Source organism: Pyxicephalus adspersus, chromosome 8 (assembly GCF_032062135.1).
Source record: "Pyxicephalus adspersus chromosome 8, UCB_Pads_2.0, whole genome shotgun sequence".
Lineage (NCBI taxonomy): Eukaryota > Metazoa > Chordata > Amphibia > Anura > Pyxicephalidae > Pyxicephalus > Pyxicephalus adspersus.
The window spans coordinates 19,783,600-19,805,047 of record NC_092865.1 but is presented as its reverse complement, the minus strand read 5'-3'; the positions used below and the strand labels follow the sequence as shown (position 1 = coordinate 19,805,047).

At 39.2% G+C, this 21,448-nt stretch overlaps 2 protein-coding genes across 2 annotated transcripts in view; one reads left to right on the top strand and one right to left on the bottom strand.

The window, feature by feature from the left end:
- Positions 1 to 3,304, top strand: part of CIMAP2 (ciliary microtubule associated protein 2) — a gene marked incomplete in the record, with an annotated part of 13,284 nt that extends 9,980 nt beyond the window's left edge. The window contains 3 exon segments of the mRNA XM_072419205.1: positions 691 to 819; positions 1,741 to 1,871; positions 2,776 to 3,304. Coding sequence (XP_072275306.1) covers positions 691 to 819; positions 1,741 to 1,871; positions 2,776 to 2,863 — 348 coding nt within the window.
- Positions 3,305 to 6,889: 3,585 nt separating this feature from the next.
- Positions 6,890 to 21,148, bottom strand: DHCR24 (24-dehydrocholesterol reductase). The gene is made up of 6 exons (XM_072420760.1): positions 21,042 to 21,148; positions 14,659 to 14,908; positions 11,602 to 11,757; positions 11,063 to 11,260; positions 10,214 to 10,392; positions 6,890 to 7,728 (listed from the first exon to the last, which is right to left on the bottom strand). Exons 2-6 carry the CDS (start codon positions 14,887 to 14,889, stop codon positions 7,575 to 7,577), a joined length of 918 nt encoding a protein of 305 aa, XP_072276861.1. The 5' UTR covers positions 14,890 to 14,908; positions 21,042 to 21,148; the 3' UTR covers positions 6,890 to 7,574.
- Positions 21,149 to 21,448: the final 300 nt, after the last annotated feature.

Below are 21,448 nucleotides of genomic sequence, written 5' to 3'. Positions count from 1 at the left end.
CACCATTACAACAGTCACCCTGCTCAGCAAAAAAGCGATTCTGGTCTGATTGTTTTATTTTATTTGTTTATTTCTCAGATGCTCTTTTAGGTAAGTATGACCTGAACTGTGTATTTTCTTTACCTGTTATATTTAATGCCATCAAATAGTTTGACTTTGATAACTATCATTTCTTGTTTGGTCTTAGATTGGAATGAAATAAACCCATAATGAGTGAGAAAAAGGAAACAAATATTTTGCATTTCTTTAGTAATACCAAAATAATGCAACTAATGATAATAGTAACAATAGTAATACTTCACTTAACCGTGAGCTGATCAATGAATCCGAGCCTCCGCAGTCCTTGTCAATATTTTACAAATGTATTTATCTTTTTTAAATAAAATCCTATTATTTAAATTAATAAAATTATGAATTTAGTGGTCCGTGAAGTCTGAAAGGTTGGTGACCGGTAGGTAGTTTAAAGTATATAGAAATGGGTGCTAATGAAATTGTGTCTCACCCAGTAAAATGCACACTAGGTGTATCTGTACATCAATAAATACACTATATGTGGACATGCAATTCTTGTTAGTGTATCTCTCTGCGCTGGTGTGACATGTGGCATCAGTACTATGGAATGCAAAGCTTGTGTGTCATGCATTTTTGTGTTTTTTGTATACCTTACTGAATGCCTTGCTTTTTTATCAGGATTCTCCAGGGCCTGGATCTTATGACACAAAACCACTCTTTGCAACAGTAAGACAATCATCGGCCCCATTTCTGACATCAGCAAAGAGATTTGAAAAAAAATCATGCCGATTGCTTTTTGGAAGTTCTGTAAGTAAATTATCTGTAAATTTTTATTAACTAATTCGTAATTTTCAATCTCTATTTTATTAGTCATACTGGATCATTTTATGTTTATCTGTACACAGAACAGCCAAAGTTGCACATTAAATATGCTTTCTGTGTTCCCCGCTGGTGTTGTAGTTTGAGGTGGCCATAAAAATCCAGATTCCAGCTCTTACCAAATAGCCTAATGCAATGGCGTGGTTCATGGAGTCACCTTAGGAGTTAATGTTAGGTACTCTTAATCATCAGACTAACTATCATACATAGAACTTATGTATTTTTCTGAGTTGTTATTCAATGAGAATAATCAGTAATTTAGAAAGGGCAAGGTTCTACAGAAAAAAGACTCATGCCAATATAATGTAAAAAAGTGCACGGTTGTGTTGTTTTTTTTTTAAATGTAATTAAAGGGGAGAATAAAATCTCATGAGCTCAGTCTTTATATATTTTTTCCTTTTTAGAGGTACTTTGTACTTTTGACTTTGTAATTGGTGGCTTGCTCTTAAATTATCTTTTGTACATTGTGTTTGGCCACCAGTAGGTGGTGCTGTGTTCTTATGTAAGGGATGTTTCAAACGCTAATAATGTCCCAGTTTGTTATACACTTTACATGAGGACAGGAGCCATCTAGTGGTGTGACCCAAGTATAAAATGGGATTCTTTTTCTAATGGCCTTTTTTTTTTAGGGCAAAAAAATCTTGGTTCATATTCAGGTATAAACAGTATTATGTCTTCTCTTGCAGGGATGTTTTTCTGCATTTTTTTCACCCTGAAAGATAAACATTCCAATTTACAACATATACATGCTCAATAAAATCTTATTTTATGTTTACTTTTTTTTTTTTTATTCTCTAATGTTTCTCTAATGTATTTAGTAATCAAAATATTTTATGCCCCTGATCACAGAATCCTGTTGGAGTTGGCCGATATGATATCAGTAAACCACCACGGGGTAAAACAGCAACAACCTATCGAACCTCCTTTCTATCTAAAACAGGACGCTATTTGTCTAACCCACAAAGGGACAAAGTATTGCAGTAAGTAGAAGTGCTTCATTTTTAGTTCTTCATCAGCATGCATTAGAACAGGGATCGGCAAACTCCGGCCTTTACCCCAGATATGGCCTAGCCGGTATCATAACATTTTGTTCTCCATAGATCACACCCATTACCCTTTTCTTCCATATCCTGCACCCCAAACCCACATCTAATTATTTAGCTTATAGAAATTGAAAATTGTTTATCTCAGTAAAAATGTGCATGGAGTGGGTCTCATATTTTACATTTTTTACCGCTGGATAAAAACGTTGAATTTGACAAAGTATAGAAAAACTGAAAATCAATAAATGCTAACTACATCAATTACTTAAAATGTATTATATTGCAGAATACCAGTACTCAGATGTGGTGGCTGCAGTAGTTCTATTTTTCAAGCACTTAAAATAGAAGGAGATCATGCTAGAAATCCAGCACCTTTGACACTTGAGCTGAGGGTGACTTGTGAGCTAAACTGCAAGCACAAAAAATGTTATCTTATTTCTGTAAACTACTAATCTCACCTCATCCTCCATACAATAGGGATAAACATGGCAGACATGTTTGTAGTCCAGTTTAGGTGGCAACTACATAGGGTCAGTCTACACTGCCACTTTAGGGCAGGCAATGTGTTACTTGCAGAAATGTAAAGTAAAAACAAAATGCAGGCATATGATCCAAGGATTGGCAAGTTGCAATATATTACATTTGTAGTATTTGGGTTTAGATACACCTTACAGGTACACACAACTGCCAAAATTGAAAATTAAGCTTTGAAACACATTCAAGGAACAAAGCCTGTTTATTCTATACCTCATTTTACCTTTCAGGCGTTTTGCATCTGTTCACTCAACTAGCTTTTGTTGATAATCCAATTTAATATTACCTTTATGTTTTGTCTTGCTAGAGAGCGTATCCAAAAATCCCACACCCCATCCGCCGGCGGAAGACTGTTAGCATCTACTGAACCTGCAGCTCCACCTTCTACTGCATAAAGGACGAAGGACCTCTGTGATCAGTTGTGGTTTTTGGATTGGAATTAAATGTGAAAAAAATGTGTTTTATTTTATGTTAACTGAAATCTTGAAAAGCACAATGTAAAGATGTTTCTGGCCAGCCATTTATTTTAGTAAATACCCTAAATTTCCTCGCATTATGTATGACTTAGAAACTAGTTGAGAACATTAGCAATTCTCCCTAACTGCCATAACTTGGCATTACTTTCTTACAGTAGACGATCAATACTATGCAAATTAAAGAGAAAGGGTTGGTTGAGTTTTGAAGGGAATCTGTTTTGACTCACATATTTGTACCTATTTTGGGCATTTAAGTAACTGTCCAGCCTAAGGCTGGGTACACACGTGCAAAAGTTCTTGCGTGTGTACAGCCTTCGTCGTCCATCGTCCAAACAATGGTCCTGGCGAACAATCGTAATGCAAGTGAAGAGGAGAGAGAGCAGTGTGGTGTCGCTCCATTGTTCACCCCCTTTTCTCTCTATAGAGCAGAATGGTGCTATATGTACAGCACTCGTTCATGCATCGTTCAGTCTTTTGTCACGACAATTATTGCACGTGTGTACATAGCCTAAGGCTTTGTACACACTTTAGATTTTTGTTGTTGGAAAGGATCTTTCACGATCCTTTCCAACAAAAGACTGAACGATGCATGAACAAGTGCTGTACATACAGCACCGTTGTGCTCTATGGAGAGGGGCAGGGGGGCAAGCGACAGAGCAACACCCTACTGCGCTCTCTCCCCTTCACTTGTACTAAGATTGTCGGTGGTCTGTGGATCCACCAGGACGTATCTATGAATGACGTCAGACGAGCGCTGTACACACACCAGATTATTTTCCGTTACTAGCCCTTAGGCGAATATTGGATGAGAATCAACTTACGTGTGTACATAGCCTAACTTTGTAGTGGCAAAACAATCCCATCAAAGTATAGTCCCAGGTCATCTTGTAGGGCTCCTAACGATAGCTAAATGTGGGTCTGATTTACTAAAGTACCGTATTTTTTGCCGTATAAGACGCACTTTTTCTTCCCCAAAACTGGGGGGGAAAAGTTGGTGCGTCCTTTACGACAAATGTGTTATAAAAAAATTAAAATAAGATACTCACCCGATACCCAATCCTGCGTGTGTCTCCTGTCCTCTCTGGCAGTGCATGTCTCCTCCTGGCTGCAGTGAAAGAAGCCGGCACAGCGCCCCCTGCTGTTCCCTGTCCTAACTGCCGTACAGTGGAAAAAAAGCACAGAGTGATCAGAAGGGGAATTTGAATGACAGAGTGATCAGAAGGGAAATTTGAATGACACAGAGTGATCAGAAAGGGAATTTGAAAGGCACAGAGTGATCAGAAAGGGAATTTGAATGGGACATGAGTGATCAGAAGGGGAATACCGGTATGAATGGCACATGAGTGATCAGAAGGGGAATAATCTTTCAGAATCTTTTTTTCTAGATTTTCCTCCTTTAAAATTGGGTGCGTCTTATATTCCGGAGCATCTTATACGGAGAAAAATACCGTAATATATAGGCTGTTCATATGGCAGAGTGAATTATCTCCTTGGAAGGGATGTTACACTTCACTAATGACATGAGAAATAGCAATGCTGACTTCATAGTTATATAGGCAGATTGAAAAAAGACAAAAGTCCATCAAGTTCAGACATCCAATCCATGTACAGGAAAAAGTTCCCCACATTTACAAGACTAAGTAATTTATCCCTTGCAATGTGACTTAATTTCTATAGTAAATTGGCTCCTAAAGAAGAAAAAACTTAGAATGCCATAGCAGTCATAGATTTTTTAGCATGTATTTTGTGCAGTACAGGAAAGTGAAAGGCAACATTAGAGTCCTTATAACACTGTCCCTATAGCAATAAATCAGAATTCATATTGAAATGTCTTGTTGTGATTTTAGTAAAAAGTCTGATTGGTTGTGTGCCTTATTGCATGTAGAACTTGCGCTACCTCTTAGAAATGTTGGTTTTTTTGGTTGGCTTTGGTTTACAGTAAAGGCAACTGAACTGAAATAATTTGTGGTGTTAGGAATGGAGGACAGTAATAAATATAAAAAAGAAAAAGCTATTTAGTTTTGTCTGAGTTTTGCATTTTTTAGAAATTTTAGAATATTACTGGAGCGATGAATCCAGCATTCTAGACAACTAGCCATTTATAAACCATGCAATTATATCAAACATGAACCTCTCCTACTTGCAGAGAAGGTTGCATTCACATGCAGTGATGGGATATGTAACATTGATTCTTGGTACTGATTCTCATCACAAACACTATAACAAACAAGATCCAGTTATATATCAGTTAGGGGAAATTTTTATGTAAAAAGGTTCAACAACAATTTGAGCATCTCTTTTACACCACAGCCACCACCCTTTCCCGGTTAAGCTTTGCTGATTCTTCTGTGCATGCCATCTTTCTACAATCAGCCTGCTCATTGGGTGGTATACTGGTATCAGTATCAACTCAAATTGATTTCAAATGCATTAACCTCCTGGGCGGTTCATTTCTGTCTGGATTTAAATGTCTAAAAGCGATACTTTGTCTTTCATGAAAAATTATTTTACAGTATAATATAGTAGTATGAGTATAATAGTTTGAAACACAAAATCATGTCAAAATAATACATTAAATAAATTTAGAAAAAAACAATTTATTAATAAATTTAATAATAAACTTTGACATGATTTTGTGTTTCAAATTTTAATATACTCATATTATACTGTAAAATACATTTTCATAAAAGACAGTGTAACAGTTTTAGACATATAAATCCAGTGTATTGCATTCAATACAGTTATTTTGTATTGAATGCAACACAAAATAATTTGAAATTACTGGGAACTCCCAGGGAACGCCAGCACACTCTCAGGGGGACAGATGGTGAAAGAGGACGTGGCCAGAGGATGGCAGGACACTGGAGACACCAATGGGACTAGGTGTTTTTTTTTTTTTTTTTTTTTTTTTTACCGCTCTCAGCTGTTGTTTTTTACCCCGAGCCACACTCGGGGTTACCGCCCAGGAGGTTAATGGTTTTCAATAGTTTCAAATCCATCTCTATCCTTAGTCCATGAATATGTTTGTATCATGAAAAGCAGCTGCATATATGATGATGGTTCTGTAATCATTTTTAAATTTCTAGTTTCAGTAGTATGAGTTTCAACTAGCGGTCACCAACCAGTGGTCCGCAAGAAAATTTTGGTCGTCAGTGGCTCTGTTCGGTGCACCCGAGAGGGGTCAGAAGAAGGACCCCGCTGAGGGAACATACCGGCCGGAGCCGTGGACAGTTTGCCCTGTACAAATCCCTGGCTCAGGGAAGTGGGCGGGCTGTGTCCCTGGCTCAGATCTGCGATGGGAAGTGGGTGGGGTTATGCCATAATTACTTCACTATGGGGGAGGTTTCTCCCCCTTTGAGTGACACCCGGCTCCTTGCGCATGCGTGGTCAAGAGCTGGTAATTTTAGAGGTCCGCAGGACCAAAAAGGTTGGTGACAATTGGCATCTCTGGTCTACAATTATGATTTCATCACTGGCAGGTGTCAGACGTTCTTAGGCTTCATACACACATTCAAGAATAGTCATTGTAAAGGTTTTTTCACAATCCTTTCAAACAACAAAATACTGAAAAATGAATAAACAAGTGCTCTAAATACGGGGGCACTCTGCTCTATGGAGAGGGGGGAGAACAACGGAGCGCTCTCTCCCCTTTCACTTGTGTTACGATCGTTCATTGTTCCCCCAGGATGGATCTATGTCGGACGAGTGCTGTACACATGCCAGATTCTCCTCCAATACCATCCCTGAGGCGATAATCGGATAGGAATCATCTGCCGTGTGTACGCAGCCTTACTTTGCATTTGCTCTGACTTCCAAATACAAAACCGCCAGCATGTCCTGTTATCCATAGCAAGTATAACCTGGAATACAACTTAATAGTGTTACAAACCATCGATTACCCACTTTTTATCCCAGAAATTGTCAAACTTGGTTCTGTACATTACATACTGTACACAAGATTATTTTATTAAAGCACTGAATGCATTGGCACTTTCTCCAAATATACAAACATTGCCCTCATTTGTTTTACATACAATAAAACCTCACATTTAGACTTATAAAATAACCCATTTCCAAGACAAATGTGCAGTTCCAGACCTTGAACATAGTAGTCAGTGATGGCAGCTAGAGTCATTGGCTATCTGATCTGGTCAATATTACAATCACTCTCCTCCTTGGGCTCCAGCTGTATGGGACAGAAGGCACAAATCCCACCGTGTCAACTCAACACCAGGAATAGCTTTACTGAATTATGGTGGGACCGGGTGGGTCTGGTGCTTTTTTTCATGATGGAGATCAAGACTTGTTATAGTTAGAAAGAACTCAAACATCCCAGACAGCTACAAAAAATAATATTATATACCACTTCTTTTCCTATTCAGGATTTGGAATATAATCTACCATTTGGAGACTTCATGCTGCTGTCCTGACATCATAACCAGCCAGAAATTCAGGACTAAAATGTTTATTTTCAGTGTGATGCTTTTTATGTGTAGAATGGTTACCCACAGCTCAGCTGCTCACAAATAATATAGGTAATGTGACTTCAGGTCCTGCACACGTCCTCTGGAGATTAACAGGTAGTCCAATTTTGCAATCAAGTAACATGTTTGTAGAAAAAAACAATTTCTTAGTGGCGAGCAGCTTTGCAAATCTTGTCGTACACCTCTGGGAATGCTTTCTTGCAGTTTAGCTTGTCCCGCAGTTTCTGGTATAGTGATCCATCAAACATGTTCCAGAATTCATCACGGGTCATGTAACAGTCTGCATAGAGCATCTGAAAGCTGGAAGAGGAAAAAGAACATAATAAATGGGGGCACAGAAAAGAGCTGGACCTATGATTTCTATTTTATTTCCCAGCCAGGCGCACAACCTGGCAGTTTTCAATAATCACCCGGCTGTTTCCGGGTGGTTACTGAAGAGTTGGGTCACAATACAGGGGCGGGCAGCCACCCACCTACAGCTTCTTCCCACCCAGCTTTAAAAAAAAACAACGTCTGGTTTGAACACTGGGTCTGATTTATTAAAGCACTCCAAAACTGGGGAAAATAGATTACAATGAGAGAAACTAGGTGACCCAGCAAACCAGCAATGCATTTTTAAAAATCATTTGCTATTAGCACAGGTTTTCAATCCCATGATGGTCCATAGACCAGATATAATAACCAAAATAACACACATAAAAGATAGAGAAAATTACAGAGGAAAATACTGGACTATAAGGGAGAAAGAGGGAAGACAAAACAACAAATTCAGCCATACGCCAAATTACTGGTGACGATATAGGTGATAGCGTTTAGATAACCAGGGCACCTTAACGAGGGCTGTTGCCTAGATGTTGAATCATATTAGTAGGCGACAATAAATATGAATCCCAGGGCACTTGGGGCACAGGGCAATTGCATGTTTTTATCCACTCTATCATAAAGCCTAGCTGTAAGATGCTCCATAAATTGAACATCTTTGATTCTAGTGTACAGTTCAAGGAGCCCTGTCCAAAATACATGGTAAAAGGAGCCTACTTCCTATCAGAATCTCCAACAAATGTAGGAAAAATGGAATGCAGCTATTTAGGGAAGAGATACCAATGCATATGAATTTGATATGAATTATATATTGTGCACTATTACAAATAGGTTTCCAAATTTTCAAGGGAAGCTCCTACCCCAGCACCTGTTCCCACTTGAACATATACAAATGTTTTACAAAAGGGAATGCTGGTGTTGAGTACTAAATATATTTTTAAAATAATACCATTTTCAGAAGGCCCCCCTGCAAATATCCAAAGGTAGAGAGTCCAGAGAAGATCAGGATTCTGGTGACAGACTGAGCAAAATGTCATATTTGAAGACAGCTATAGAAACAACTATGTGGGATCCCAAATTTTTCCCCTATATCCTTAAAGGGAAAAGGATGCCTTGTTCATGGATGTACCAATTGCCCAAAGTGGAAAAGACACTTGGATGGCCAGGGTAGCACCATCTGACACTGGAGGCTATCCAGAAACCTGGAGTTATATAGGAAGGAGGTGAGAAGCGAAGCCGGGGTCACAAGCCTATTTCTATCTTTGTCAGATTGATCTGGTAAATCGCATAGAGCCCAATAGGGTGGATCCAGGAACATTATCCGAAGAATTTCATAACAGGGAATAAGGATGCATTGGAGCCATCCATAGCTTCTCATTCTCTGTCCACTGGTAATGGACTGCAGGGTGGACTAAGACGTTAAGTGGCACAAATGCGTTGCATAGTAGTATTTGAGGAAGTCAGTGACACCAAACCCTTCTCTTTCTCAAAGGCAGCACACCACTGACTTGGGAAGACAGCAATGCTTATGTCCAAAAATGAAATCAAAGGTTGCAGCCTGTAGTCTTCCAAGCACCGGCAAACGGACAGGAAGAGTAGAGAAGAGGTATAACAGCTTAGGCAGCAATGACATTTAATCCAGGGCAATCCGGCCAAAGAAAAATAAGGGGAGTGTTTCTTATTTGTGGAATATATTTCCCAAAGAAGGGGCAGGTAATTTGGGTTATACAGTGAGGTATAGTTGGTTGTTAAATATATACACCCAGGTATTATCTGTTCTTCACTGGTATTAGTATTGGGATTGAAGTTGATCTAGCAGGGGAGGAGGCAGGTTAATAGGGAGAGCCTCTGTCTTCGAATAAATAATCTTATAACCAGATAGGGCGCCATACTCACTTAATACTCCAGGGAGGTTGGGAAAAGTATTTGAGGGATTCCTGAGTGTCAGTAAAAAGTCGTCTGCATACAGGGATATGGTAAGTGTTTTTGTACAGACAGGTACCCCCAAAATGTCCAAACTTCTGCGAACAGCCATGGCTAACAGTGCATAAAAGAAGAGAAACAAAGGACACCTCTGCCTAGTACCATCCCAAATATGAATACTAGGGGAAGTTGCATGAGTCAGTCCAACCTCCGCCATTGGCATGAAGTAAAGAGCCATGACTGCTTGCAGAAAGGGACAGTTTCATTTGTTTTTAAAACTCAGCATTGTAAGTCATTGCAAGTACATATCATAAAACCAAAAAATGCTTTTGGCAGGGAGCACTGAGGGAAGGAGAAACAGCGACTTGGACTTTATTGTGTGTTGGGACATGCACTTTTGTATGTTGATATTCTTTTTTCTGTGTTTCCCTGCATGTGTGTTTTATGCTTTTTTTTTTTAAATGATCTCCTGCTGGTCAGACGGTATGTTGCATATCCACAATAAATTTCATTATCTTAATGTTAACCTAGCCTTGCTTACCCGTGGACGTCTCTGACAAACTTCTCTAAATTACGCATACAGACTTTGGCATCAAAGTGTTTTGTCTTTGGTTCTCCATATGCTCCAATATCTACATACAGTTCTGCATCGTTGCCCTTTGGATGCACCATGCCAGGATGACTGGGTAAGATGAAGGGACAAAGCCAAAGTGGGTACACCTGTAATAAAAAGATTATACTGTAAACATGTACAACACAAAGAAAAACGCTGCATGGAAATTACATATATATGGCAGATGTATGTCATAAGAAATTCACAGGATACACAACATACTAAAATGGGCATTTCAGCTGTTAAATTAAATTTGTTTTCTGTTTGGTATAAAAAGGAAATGTTCAGCTTATAAATAATACCCTGGTGGATAAATTCTAAATATAGATTCTGTTCCAGTCAGACACGATAAATCAACTTTAATGCTGCATTTTTACTCTGGGCACAACATATGTGAAGCCATACTGTCAATTACATCATGCATGTCAAACACCTCTGTCTTTTCTTCGACAGTCACATATCTTTCACTGAACACTTTATAAGAATCTTTGAAAAAAATATTTTTATTTTCTCCTTGTGGAGAATTATTATCAAGACTGAAAGTTAAAGAAAAACAAAAATCAAGCTTTTATAGCTGTTATCAGAAGGGAGGGCAAACCTTCCAACAGGACACATGTACAAGCACAGCTTTGTAAGTGAGGATATCTCTCACTTCCCGTTGTGTCGTTAAGATATGAGGAAAAGGAAAATTCCAAAAAAAGAAGAAAACCTGGCAATGTTTTTTTAAATTGTTCTTGGATATTAAATTATTTTTCTTTAGTCTTATTTCATACACACCTTGATCTCCTTTTGGAAAACCTCAATGGACTTCTGTAGACATTTCATTGGTACAAGCATGTCCTGCACCACGTGATGCTGCTCATATAACTTCCGGATGGTCTCTCCCTGTGTGAGCTTTAACAACGAGATTTTTGGTGGAACCATCCAGCCAAACAAGTAACGGAACAATGGGTGATTGCCAAAAGGGATAATGTCCTACAATCAGAAAAGAAGTAAGCTACTGACATATGCCAATGTGATACAATTAAATTGATCTATATTGGGAAAATACACACACGAAAATAAAGCTGATCATTAAAGGAGAACTACAGGCAAAATGTAAAGTTCAAGGATCAAATATGCCATGCCAATAGCTATACACGAGTGTCTGCTTTATTGTTTTCTGAAAGTACACTTTATAGTGATTTCTTTTTACCTCCTGTTTCAAATTTACTGAATCACAATGCTCTGACAAGTCATAAAATAGCAGTGAAAAAGATGTAAACACAAGAGTTTTCAAAACTGACTTGATGAAAGAACCCTTAACAATGTCATACCTGTTTCTTGGTGTCCACCTCTAAGATATCCATAAGGTTGATCATGATATTCTTATGTGTGTTCTTGTACTTTCCAACCCTCAGAGATACTGTCAGCCAACCTGGCCGTCCAGTACACATAAACTTCTTTGCTCCATCGGCTTTCCACTGACGTACCTAAAGAAAAAAAAAAAACACAAGAACAGTAACTACTACTGCTTCTTTAATAAACCATAATATTGTATTTATAATCGAAAGTCAAAGTTTAGATATGATTTTTTTTTTGTCAATGGAGAGGGATCCTGTTGCCATGCACAAAGAAGAGGGGCACCTATTACATAGTCTGTGGACATCCAATGGGTGAAAAAGATTGCCATGCTCCTGGAATTCCACTGTAGAGTTATCACCAAAGATATTGGAATGTCCAGGACCTGTCTTTGCTGCACTTACCTGTAGACAGGTAAGTCTGTGCTATATCCATGAGCATGCTGTGCCCATGTAGGGCAGGTAATAGGTTACTCACACAGGATGCTCCCCTCTAAACCACCACACTTACAGTTTGTACTTACTTGTCTTTTCACTCTCACTCACATTCCACTGCCAGTAAAAAAAAAGCTAGAAAGCCAAATGTAAGCTCCAAGCCACAACCTTACACAGGGCTGAGGGCTGGGTGCTTGATTAATCAATCACCAATTCTCAGCAGTGCATAATCAATGATGGAAAGAAAGCCACATACACCCTGTGCCTGGAAGTACTGGGTATCTATCTTCCACCTCTCAGTCACTGACCTGGAACAATCAAACAAATCAAAGCAAAGTCAGCTCTGCATATTTGTTCAGCTCGACTTAAAAGGGAGGGTTTATAAAACAGCGAATCTGCCATTCAACATATATTCACTGCAGGCGATTCAAACTTTTGGTTGTGTTCAGTGCAAATAATTTACCACAAGTGAATGCTTGGTGAAAATATCATCTACTGCTGTACTGCTTTATAAATAGGTCCCAAGGAGAACAAAAATGGATAGAGAGTACATCTCTGCAATATATGCACATTTGACTTTTCTTTATCTATAGATTACCAGTTAATCTACCAGAATTGCATTTTTCTCCTGCTGTTACGATCTGACAACACATACCATTTTTGTGACATGTTGCATTTTTGTTGGGAGCACAATTCTTTTGGATAAGTAACCACACTGAGCTATGGCTGATAAAACTGCCCCTGTGTATTGAATGACAAATAGAGACTCAGCACATCTCACCATTGTCGCCTGCAGACCACTCAATGTCCAGACTATCAAACTCTCTAAAACACAACTTCCACACAAACACTCATTGGTCCTTATTAGGGATGCAGCTCTAGCAACTGGTTAAACAGCACAAAAAAACACAACCTCCAAGTTTCTCTTAAAGTGGAATTAACGTCAAATAACAAAAAAGTTTCTAGGAGGTGTTTTTGGTAGAGACAGGCAAAGTCTATTTTGCCTAAAAATTTTCCCGGCTCCTGGTGGCTTTTTGTTTTTTTGCTTACAGTGCATATGCCATGCACTGTACATCCTGTCTCTATTCTAGATGCAAGTGAAAATGTAACCCCCGTATTACATCATCTGTGGCCACCCAATGGCCAAAGAGGTTGGTGGTGGTTCCAGAAGAGTCAATGGTGAAGATGAGGCTTTAGTAGATGCAGCGGTATCTGGACCTAGCATCGTTGCAAAGTGCTTAGAAAAAGGTGTTATGGGGCATCTAACTTCTAGTTTTCTTGGCACTAAAGAAAGCAATTTTGTTATAGAGAGTTTTAGAAGAACTAAGGTTGACCGAACTATCATCTCCATTAGGCTGTATTATCTATACAATTATGTGGATCACATTCCTTGGGCAAGAGAGTTTCTTTTTTCACTTCTCTCCCATTCCAGCTTACTTCCCCCACTCCCCTTTGTTATATCATGTGTTTGTTTGATGTTTCCCTTGAATCAAGTGTTCCAATTTAAAGTGGAACTAAAAAAATCTCACTTACCTTCCGTCTACATCACCTGATCTCGCACTGCTCAGGCGTGAGATTGGGTGATGTAGCCCGTTGTAAATTTAGAGGAAAAAAAATGCGATGTTCACTGCGCAACTGTGACATTGCCAATTTTTTTCTCATTGTGGGAAATGCGCATGCTTGAGATGAGGCATGAGCATAGGAAGCAGCCAGAAGCTGTAAGGACAGAATGGGATCACAGAGCCTCCTGGTATACTCACATCACATATCCCAGGAGGCTCTGTGCTCCCACATTCTGTCTTAAATTTTTTTTTTTGCTTGTTTGGTTTTAAAATGTGTTGCCATTTCCTTTTATTGATGCACAAGATGTGCATACTTGCCGATTTTGAGCAAGAAGAATTTAGTTCTTAAAAAAAGTTTATCCATAATGTAATCCATTTATCAATGATGTAAAAATGTTTGAATGAGTTCCTACAGAAGCCAATAGTAAGGCTTTGTGTACAAGAGCCCTCCGGGTTAAAGGAGCTGACACAGCAATACACATAAAGCTCATTATGTGCCCTTCATGGCAGAAGTGCCACTGCTGTACACAAACAAATACTATGAACTCTGACCAAACCATCAGCAGAAGACAAAATGTTGTTTAACCTTCATCGCCATCTGCACAACACTCGGATGCGTACTGGTGATGGAACGTACTGCCAATTGTCCCAATCGTGGCCATATCGTTGCTTTAAAAAATGAACAGATATAAAGCAAAGTGAAATGCTTTACAAATGTGGTCAGTTCTATGCTTCAAGTTTGCGAAGACTCAAATTGATGAGGAAAATTAAAAAAAAAAAAAAAGGAGGAGATCTGGGTCATGTGATACTCTGTAGGACACTGCAGTCCCCAGCCTGCATTTCTTGATTGCAAGAAAAATACAAATACATCAATCACTGTGATATATAGGAGACTCGGTCTCTATTTATTTGCATTACTTGGGTGAACATATGAAAGCTAGGGTCAACTATTCATCAGGATACATACGGACGGTAACTATAGCCATACTATGAAAAGCTGTCATTTTAATGAAGCCTGCAATGAATATTGTCTTACCTGTTCTTGAATCTCCTTAACCCGGCGGTCATGAAGCTTTGGGGCGCTGCACATCTTAAACACGATCCAGGTTCTCACATAATAATAGAGATCAAAGACAACAGACAAGGGGAGCAGGAAGAGGCAGACAAAGATCCACCTATGGTGCACTATGACATACTCAAAGCCCTTTGCTTTAATCCACAAGAGAAAGAGGACCAGCAGGCCGCCCAGATATACCAGCACATCCATGGCTTTGAGGGAGGAAGACCTGAAACATAAAATACACCATATAATGTCATTTTAAAACTTCTACTCTGACATTCTGACAACAAATCACACCTTCAGCTATGTAATTGGAAGCTGTATCACCTTTGTAAACTTCCTGACAACAAGGAAAGAATTATGTTAAAGCGTACCTAAACTCAGAATTCTCACTTTACATAAATAGACAACTCTTTTCTTGTGCAGTGCAGGACTGGGTGACGTAAGAAGAATGAGGAAGAAGAGGAGATGTCGGCGCCTGGTGTTCCCTCTGCGCTGGGCCGAAGACAGATGCCGGGACAACGTGGGACCCAATGGAAGAAACCTCCTGATGGACAGACTGATCTACAGGATTGAAGGTAAGTGTGATTTTATTGTTTCAGGGGAGTTTTGGGTTTACTTCCTCTTTAATAGCACAGGGTTGTTCAACAAAAGCTTGGGATTTTTTTTTTTTTTAAATTGTGCAAATGAGGCCAGTATGAAGACATTTAGATTCTCCTCATTTTGTGCTATTTATCTAATGCCAAAGAAATGTTTAGGCCCACCCCTATGTTCTCTGTTGGTTCTTAAGTGGAACTAAACCCAAAATAAAAAAAAAAACCACCTTTATTCCCACAGGTCCTTTGACCCATCAGGTAGTTTCTTTGTTTTGGTCCCAAGTTGTCCTGGTATCCGTCTTTGGGCACCAACATCTTCTCTCTTCTTCCTGGTCACCCGATCTCGCACTGCACAAATCGCACTGCATAAATTCCCATTTATTCTAGACTAGTAGCCATAGAAATAGAAAGTCTCCATTTGTGTATTCCACATGATAATGGTTTGAAAGTAGTCAAAACATTCTTAGATGAGCAAGGCATGGAAACATGGGAACAAAACTTCATTAAACTCTTGCGATACATTTTAACTAGGAATGTATTTGTCTTTAATGACAAAACTTACTTCCAGGTACAGGTAGTGGCAATGGGGACCAAATGCGACCCCACTTTTGCCCACCTGTACCTGGGAAGGTGGGAATGTAGACTTTTCAGCGATGATTCCCTTGACACATACCTTCGCCATATTTCTTATGTCGAAGGTATATAGACGATGTCCTCATCGTCTGGACAGGGTCTGAGAATTAACTTTGGAATTTTTTGAAGTAATGCAAGAGAATTCTTTTAATTTGAAATTCACTATGCCCCATAGTACCAACAACGTTACCTTTTTGGATTTGGAGCTGAAACTTACTAATGAGGGTGAAATTGAAGCGAAGGTTTATGGAAATACCAACTTATCAGTGAATAGCAACCACCCTTTAACTTTGAAAAAGAGAATACCACACTCACAATATATGAGGATCAAATGCAATTGTACGATCCTCATTGATTTTGAATCTCAGGCAAAAGAATTGAGAGATAGGTTGTTAAAAAGAAGCTACAACCATAAGCTACTTAAAAAGTCCTATAATAAAGTCAAAAGTATGAATAAGGAGGAACTGATTTTTGGCCACAAAAGTAAGAAGAGAGAACGTTCTATAACAAAATATAGCATGACAAAATACACAGAATTTATAAAAAATATTGGCCCATCATTATGGGGGGACCCTAATATAAGCAAGTGCTTGGGTAAATTACCATCAATTACCTATCGCAAAGCTCCCTCTTTGAAGGACAAGTTAGTGAGAGGTCATTTTGAAATTCAAGGGGGGCACAATCAAAAGTATTAAAAGAAACAAAACACTGTGACAAATGCAGGGGATGCAACTGGTTTTATGATCCATTGGACAAAAAATGGGGTGAACTTTAAGGGTTGTGACATGTGAGGGAGTAGTCTATCTAGCGATCTGCAGCTGTCAATGTTACTATGTGGGCAAAACAAAACGAAAGTTTAGGAAGAGGATCTATGAACATGTATACAATATAAAGAATGGAAAGATAACTTCTCTGAGCCACCATATGGGACTAAAGCATAACTTCAATGTTGATAAAAATAAACTTTTGGCGCTGGACAGAATTAATGCTACATGTTACCCTGGAATTTACGAAATGATAAACCTAAATAATATTTTTAACAACTAATAGGAAACTATCCAAGAGAGAATTTAGAGGGTAAGAAAATCCTTCAATGTTATGTAAATCAATGTAAGAAGGTAAATCATGTGATTCTATGGAGATATGTATTTCTATCTGCTTGATTCAGATGGAGTTTAGGTGAAAATAGTAAATAGATAATCAATATAGTTTATTTTAGACAATACGTAAAGAAATGTGGACCCCCCGAGATAGTTTGTATGTGATGTGGCTCTTAGGTCCCCTAAATTTCTCAGATGCCCCCTGGAGCCAAGTATACCATATCCTCAGATATCAAGGTGAGCCGCAAGCCGGAATGATACCTTCTGGCCCGCGGACCAGAAGTATACACTCACAAGCGCGATCATGCTTTCTGATTGTAGGAGATGATGTCCCCCATAGGAAGATTACCTCCTTCCAGTGCATGGGGCATCAGTTGGGGAGGTATCAGACACCGGATCACTGATCTGGATGCCTGTTTAGCGAGACAGCTGTCAGGCGCCAGACCATTAATCGGGATGTCTTAATAGAGAATTGATGTCCCACATGCTTCCAGGTTTTCACCGGTAGATCATCAACACGTGGGACAGCTATTTAAGGAGGTTCAATTTTGCTGAAATGATAGCAGACAGGAAGTGGTGAGTGAGTGAGCGCAGTAGGACAAATTGTCAAAGAACAATAAGCCCTTAAAATGGGACTGTATATATCCTCTTTATTCAAGATTAGTATAAATTATTATATATTACTGAGAAAGCGAGTGGTTGCCCATGGTTGTTGATTCTTTGGTGGAAAAAATGGTAGTTTGGTTTCTTTCCTTGTTTGCTATTGGCAAGAAGCATATATTGTGTACACTGCTCCAAATATATCTGTATAAATGGGGAGTGTAGACCCATGGAAAAGACATAATGATTATAATCATTTATTTTCTCTTTTTTTTTTTTTTGATAGGTGTACTGTCTTGTTCTATCCTGAAGACAATACAACCAAAGGTGAAATTTTACCTTTTTCAATATATGCAAGGGGGTGCTGAGAAGTTCCTGGCTTTGCCCCCTTCCAGATGAAATAGAAAGATGTGTGGGAGCATATGACAGCCTAACATCTTAGTATGTAACTGTGCAAATATCAGGTGTTTGCAATTCTAAAATTTGTTTTTTCTTTTAGTGCGAAACTGTGATGGCAGAGGCACAATCAAATTTCACGTTGTTGGAGTTACGAGTCGTCATGAAGTTTTTGTTTCTCCAGGGAAAGGAAGGACACTTCTCCCCCAGTGTTTGTGACACCTCAGTGTGAATGTCCTTTGCTGACTTTCCCTGGAGAAACAAAAACTTCATGACGGCCCGTAACTCCAACGACGTGAAACTTGCTTGTGCCTCTGCCATCACAGCTTCTCACTAAAACAAAAAACAGTTTAAAGGATCACAAAGACCTGATATTTGCACAGTTACATACTAAGATATTAGGCTGTCATATGGCCCCACACTCATTTTTCTATTTCATCTGGAAGGAGGCAAAGCCAGGAACTTTTCAGCACCTCCTCGTATACTTTGGTGCATTAAAAGAGATTGCCTATGACAGTATGGGGTCACATCACTCATAACTGCATTAAAAAGTCTATGTGATTGGTCTTATAGAAACAATCCTGTTCTTTAACATCAATATTTCAGTGATATGATACTAATTTGATCATCAAATACTATTTGTACAAGTAGGTGCCACTTTTTATCCTTTGGATCTCATGTGTAAAAAGATACAATGTTATATGTTTTTTCCCTGTTGCTTTATTCATTTAGATATTTTTTTTTTGCTTTGAAATACAGATATATAGACGAGGTACTAATAACGTTGTGTCCTTCTGATGAAGCCTACAGGTGAAACACGTTAAGGACTATAAATGTTATTGTGAATCCATACAATTTTTGGATTGTTCAATGGTCCTTCTGTATTTTGCAAGTATATATTTTTTTAGTGATATGTTTTTATAATATTATATAATACATTGTAACAAATTGTTTTTAACATATTTTGTTGGAAGTGTTGGTATTGAGTACCATCAAAACCCATGCCAATTTTCCCTGCTGGGGAAAAAAGCTCTTGGGTATTTGTGAGCAGAAGGGTGTGGTGCAATGAAAATGATCCTCCCAGAGTATCCATTTAAAAACCAGGGAGGATTTTTTGGAACAAATTGTACCAGGTGTTCTTTGCCTTCCTCTGGCCTACTTATGTTTAAAGGATTTTATATCTGGGGTATGTTTACTTCCCTAGTGGTTTAACTTGATGGACTTGTGTCTTTTTTTTAAACCTGACTTCCTATTTAACCTGTGAATTTTACGTGCTGGCTTTGACTGTCAGATTTGAACATTTTAGTAAATTGTCTTCCTTTTCATTCTGTGTCCTTCTTTTTGCTTGCAATGGATGAAAACCCTTACAAATTCCCAGTACTTTTGTAGAGGACTCTGATTCTCCACCTTTCAATCTGCAATGGCATCCAATGACCAGGCCAAAGGATTCTTAACCTGGGTGAGCCTTGACCTGAAAGAACTTTTCTAGGGATTTTAGAGAGTGATTTGCAGAGAACACTTTTTTTAGCCAGGACACTTAAGCATTTAATAAATTTTGATTATAGGTGGGACAAAAAGATTTCGGAAACATATTATTTTTACAAAATGTGGTGACGAATGTAGCCAATAGTGGGGCTCCTGTGCAGAATTGGTTGGGGTGGGGAAGGTCTGGGGCCCTCGTGCAGCAGCACACTTTGCACCTCCCTATGTCCATCCCTGGTGCCATGTATTGTTTTTTTACTTACAAAATACTGAATAAATGAAACACAATTTATTTCTAAATGTCTAAAAAAATTAGCACTATTTTTTTTAAATATCATTCACAAGGAAACTAACAGAATGCCATCCTAAAAGTTCCCTACATGTCATGTGACCTCTGCTGTGTCCAATAGGGGCACAGATAGCATTGTTCAATCACTTTAATAGGGAGATTCTCATCCAGGGTTCCATGAACTGTACTTGATCCCTGCAAACCCTGGGGTCAATGCCAGTTGGTAGAACTATCAGTCTGATTCTAATGATGATGTTAGTGGGGGGTTTCCTGAGACCTGAAAATAGGTAAAAGGGCTGCTTTATTGTATTCTCCATTTCAGAACTATATTTTTGATTTATCCAAGGTCTGTTATTTTATGGAATGGCCCTTTTCAGTCTTGGAAATGGATAAAACGTGAAATTATTAAAACTAAACAGGATTTTTATAGCGCCAACATATTCTGCAGCGCTGTACATTAAATAAGGGTTGCAAATGACAAATACGGACAGTGACACAGGAGGGGGAGAGGACCCTGCCCTGAAGAGCTTACAATCTAAGAGGTGTCTTTACATTACAGAACAAGTCCGGCAGAATATGATGAAGCATCACTACTACCTATGGCAGCAATTTACCCATGTGGACCGACATTACTGAGAGCCCAACCACAGACATGATTCTGTCCTGGTTTGCACATTCACATTATTCCCATAATATTCATAGATTGTACAGAGTAATATATAGCTCTGCCATTGAAGATTTGTGTTCTGGGACTCTATATATAAATCATGGAATCCAACATTCCCTCAAACATTCCCTGGTGGGGTTCTTCCAGGTCCATGTGTTTCAATGATAATAATAAATTCCCACCTAGGAATGTTTGAGGGAATCTAATATTACCATTGAAACACATGGACCTGAAAGATTCCCACCAGCTAATGTTTGAGGGAATCTGATGGGAACCTAATATTACCATTGAAACACATGGACCTGGAAGATTCCCACCAAGGAATAGTTGAGGGAATGTCAGATTCACTGATAAATAGAAATATAAATAGAGCCCCTGGAGATGATTTTCCAGGTGCCGCAACATCAATGGTTAGCAGTGTGTATTGCAATATGCAAAGCAGCCATTGCTTCCCCCTCCAACTATTGAGAAAGCTGCTGGAGAACTACAAGTACCAGCAATCACCAGGCTGCTGAGATGAGACATACAGGGAAGACAATCCCTCCATAAACACAATGCATGATAGATCAGACAATGATAATAATAGGGCCATGTACCTGACTCTGCGTCCACTCACTGCTGCGCTTCCTCTGGCCGGAGTCCCCGCTCACTCTTGCTACAGCACCCCTGGCTGTCAAACAAAGCCCCGCCCCAGTACGCATCACCCCGCCCCAGTACGCATCGCCCTGCCCACCTCGCTCTACCATTGGCCTTCTCGCGGGGCGATCAAGCTGAGCTCAGATGGCGAGTTTGCAGGATCCGTCCAATCAGAAGCAAAGCTCAGCATCGGAACACAGTGGAAAGCGAGACAAAGGGGAGACGCTCCAATCGTCTGAGGGTAGAGGCGGGAAGAGCTGGTTGTCATGGTGACTAAAAGCTCCCGTGTCAGGAGTACAACAGGTGTCTCGCGACATAAATGCGGAGTTCTCTTTTATGTGTTTCTGAGCAAGTGAGTGAGAGAACA